The sequence below is a fragment of the Notothenia coriiceps genome, unplaced genomic scaffold, assembly GCF_000735185.1.
Source record: "Notothenia coriiceps isolate Sejong01 unplaced genomic scaffold, NC01 NC01_scaffold00002228, whole genome shotgun sequence".
Taxonomy (NCBI): domain Eukaryota; kingdom Metazoa; phylum Chordata; class Actinopteri; order Perciformes; family Nototheniidae; genus Notothenia; species Notothenia coriiceps.
In genome coordinates, this window is record NW_011334929.1 from 1 (window position 1) to 3206 (window position 3206).

The following is a 3206-nucleotide window of genomic DNA, read 5'->3' on the forward strand; positions in this document are numbered from 1 at the left end:
GTCAGACCTCAGAACTAAAGCTTTACTTCAATAAACTGCCAACCTGTGTGACCATGTGACTTTATCCAGGTGACACACACACACACACACACACACACACACACACACACACACACACACACACACACACACACACACACACACACACACACACACACACACCCTGGGGATCACCACGATTGATTGCGTAGTAGGGGGTACTTTAGGTTGGCTTGAAATGCTTTGGGGGTACAGTACTCAAAAAAGGTTGGGAACCACTGCTCTATACACTATATGAAGCTGCTTGGACTGAAGTGGTACCTGATGCTGATACACTGCCATGAAGGCTCACAGTGAAACAGGACCAGTCTCTTGGAATCATCAGTCAGCGCCACCAGCTTTCCGGAAGGAGAAACAGCAAAGGCAAGGACTTTGTCTGTTCCCGTTTCCTCTGAGGCACCGCCATCACTGAGAACAGAGGAGACAAGTAACAGCTGTTATAATGTATATTTTCTAATAAAATCTGTGAAACTTTCAGATATATATATATAATTATATCTAAGGGCTTCTCAGCAACTCTGCAGAAACCTATGGGTGACGTCACAGACACTACGTCCATTTATATATACAGTGTATGATATATAATAATGTATATGATATACACGACTGCTGCTTCCCCTCCTCGACTCCTCCGCTCGCATCTCCTGTGGGTGGGACTAAGACACGAGGATAGGAGGAGAGGAGTCGAAGAGGGGAACATTTGAATTGAGAAATGGCTTTAGTGTAATTTAAATATATCCAAGGGACTTCAAACAGACAAAAAAAACGGACCAAACTTGATTTTATGTATGCCATTTAATACTAGTGCAAGTTTGAGGCGTGTGTATGAAGGCCTAAGTGTGAAGAACATGTTTGATTTTTGATTGTTGTTTCAACATAATAAAATGCCAATAATCATATTATTAATAAAGCAACAACCAGAACATTGTGCTTACGCGTTACTGACATCCTTTGTATTGTTGGGCTTCTTCTGAGCGGTGCTGCAGTCAAACACAAAGGACTCTCTGCAATAGAGTAACAGATGAACGAATGTTGTTATATTCTTAACATTTCCTGTGCCACTGACTTTTTATGTATTTTTAACCATTCATCTAATAGCCAGCTGTAAACGCATTCATTATTATCTCATCTGGAATTATACTATAAATCTACTCTCAGCACTTTTGCAGAAGGTTCATTTTAGAATGACTCTTTTTACCCCGAGCAACTCCCTACAAATATATCACTATACACATTATACATCATATAATCTGTTGCTGAAGGCCAAAATTAAAAATATGTCAAAAATGTGCCACAACATCTTCACGTTTCCAGGTGTATTTGCAATTGTATATATTTAAATAATAATAATAATAATAATAAAACTTGAAATTATCCTCCATGCTTTCTTTCCAAAGACTGCTAGCTAGCTAACAGTGCTAGCTGGTAGTTGTCCGCCGTGTGACACAAAGGCATGACATGTGAAATACATGACACAGGAAACGAAGTTCAAACCTGGCTTGTTTGGTGTGAATTGCTACAAGTTTCTTGTCGCAGGTGAAAATAAACCACTCTCCACAGAAACCGACAGCAGGCATGGCTGCTGAGTGTGTGTCAGGCGACGATAGCACTAGCGAATGGATGTGACGCTAGCCCACGCGACAGACGTAATTTGTCGCTTGCTAATTACGTCAGCAGCCAAGCACAACACACGCCCCCTTCAAAAAGTACAGAATGTACACAAGAGAGCTGCTGTGGGACAAAGACAGAGTTAATAAACAAAATAAACACATTTAACTTCCTGTATGAAATAAACGCATTTCAGTTGGCTAAGCAACGTTACTGAAGCTACCATTAGTGAAGCTCAGCATCTTGAATTTATCCAATTTGAAAGGGAAAGTTGGCCATGCTAGTGAGTGAGAAGACCCTGCTTATTACAGTGCAGCGTCCACATATTCGCAGACTGTATAACATATGAAAACTGAATATGAAACACCTATAACATTATTAGCGACTTTAAAATCACACGACAAGTGTGTAACGGACAGCATGGGAAGGGGGCGTTGACAGTCACATTCATGTGTTACATAAAGAGCAGGATAAAGGACTGAGCCCTGTGCATGCTGCTGGGAGCCGTGTCTTGACCGTCCAGCTCAGGAGAACCGTAGAACAGCCTTAATTTTATCAAAAGGTAACTATAAATATCCACGTCTATGTGATAACACTTAATGTTTCTTGCACCACAGGTAGCTTTTTTTAAAAATCTCAGTCAGATAAAGTTGTAAAGTGTGCCTCAAATGCTTTTTATTGCGGTTCTGTTGTCATGCACGACGTTACGTAATATCATTCATTAAAGCTGCCATTGTAGATATGGTGAAGTATTGACTATTGTCTTCGTTTATCGTGTATTTATGAATCTCCCAGCACAGACAGGCTGAGAGGAAAGATGGCGGCTTCCTTGCTGAGGATAGGACGTTTAGGCTGTGTCAAGGTAACGTATATCATTTCTGGCGTTAACAATAAATGCATTGATGTATTTTCCAGTTGTTTTTGTGTCTGTTTCTTGTTTGTTGCTGCAGCTAACTAACCAAAACGATGATGTTCAGTCCCTGAAACTATTAATGAACAGTTTCGTGCCTAAAATTAGTAGGTCTTTGTTCAATTAACACTTTTGAAGTTGTTGCATTTGTGAATTAATACACTTGAATCTCGAAGGTCCGTTTACGCCGGTTGTTAACATCGTTATGGGGAAATGCAAGTCTGCGTCCAAATGGGAGAGACAGCAAGCGCATTTCGTGGCATCTGCAGGCAGTGGCAAGTACTTCCGGCATCTGCCACAGAGGCCGCTACTCCGTGGTATCTGTGGCAAGTATATGCCAGAGATGCCACAACTTGCCGTGGCATTTGCGCATGCTGAACGGGAGTTGCCACAAGATGCCAGAGATAAGAGAAGGTTTACGGTAGCTGCCACTCGCCTTCCGTGGCAAATGCTGATATTTAAACTCGTATTTATCGCGTAAAATGTTGCTGTTTTGCCATGACTTTATCGGACTGATCTGTACACAAGACTGATGATCTGTTACTGACGGTCCGATCACTATTTTTCAAAAAGATTAAACATGATATGTTCTATATATTTTACTTGGAGAACGTGGTTTGTTAAAATAAATGAACGTGCTATTTTTATG

The 3206-nt window shown here is 40.9% G+C and overlaps 1 protein-coding gene and 1 long non-coding RNA gene across 2 annotated transcripts; one reads left to right on the forward strand and one right to left on the reverse strand.

Moving 5' to 3' along the window:
• Positions 1 to 166: 166 nt before the first annotated feature.
• LOC104966787 (tRNA (guanine-N(7)-)-methyltransferase non-catalytic subunit wdr4-like) lies at positions 167 to 1662 on the reverse strand. Its single transcript, XM_010796080.1, has 3 exons — positions 1534 to 1662; positions 975 to 1043; positions 167 to 447 (listed from the first exon to the last, which is right to left on the reverse strand). The coding sequence occupies exons 1-3, from the start codon at positions 1614 to 1616 to the stop codon at positions 270 to 272; spliced, it is 330 nt and encodes a 109-aa protein (XP_010794382.1). The 5' UTR covers positions 1617 to 1662; the 3' UTR covers positions 167 to 269.
• A 418-nt stretch (positions 1663 to 2080) lies between these two features.
• LOC104966794 (uncharacterized) lies at positions 2081 to 2483 on the forward strand. Its single transcript, XR_800676.1, has 2 exons — positions 2081 to 2209; positions 2443 to 2483. It is a non-coding gene; the product is annotated as an uncharacterized lncRNA (long non-coding RNA).
• Positions 2484 to 3206: the final 723 nt, after the last annotated feature.

Coding starts and splice junctions, on each gene's coding strand:
- LOC104966787 (XM_010796080.1), bottom strand. CDS start 1,616: ATGCCTGCTGTCGGTTTCTGTGGAGAGTGGTTTATTTTCACCTGCGAC. Junction 1,044..1,533: donor ATTCACACCAAACAAGCCAG/GTTTGAACTTCG, acceptor ACTCTATTGCAG/AGAGTCCTTTGTGTTTGACT. Junction 448..974: donor ACAAAGGATGTCAGTAACGC/GTAAGCACAATG, acceptor CTCTGTTCTCAG/TGATGGCGGTGCCTCAGAGG.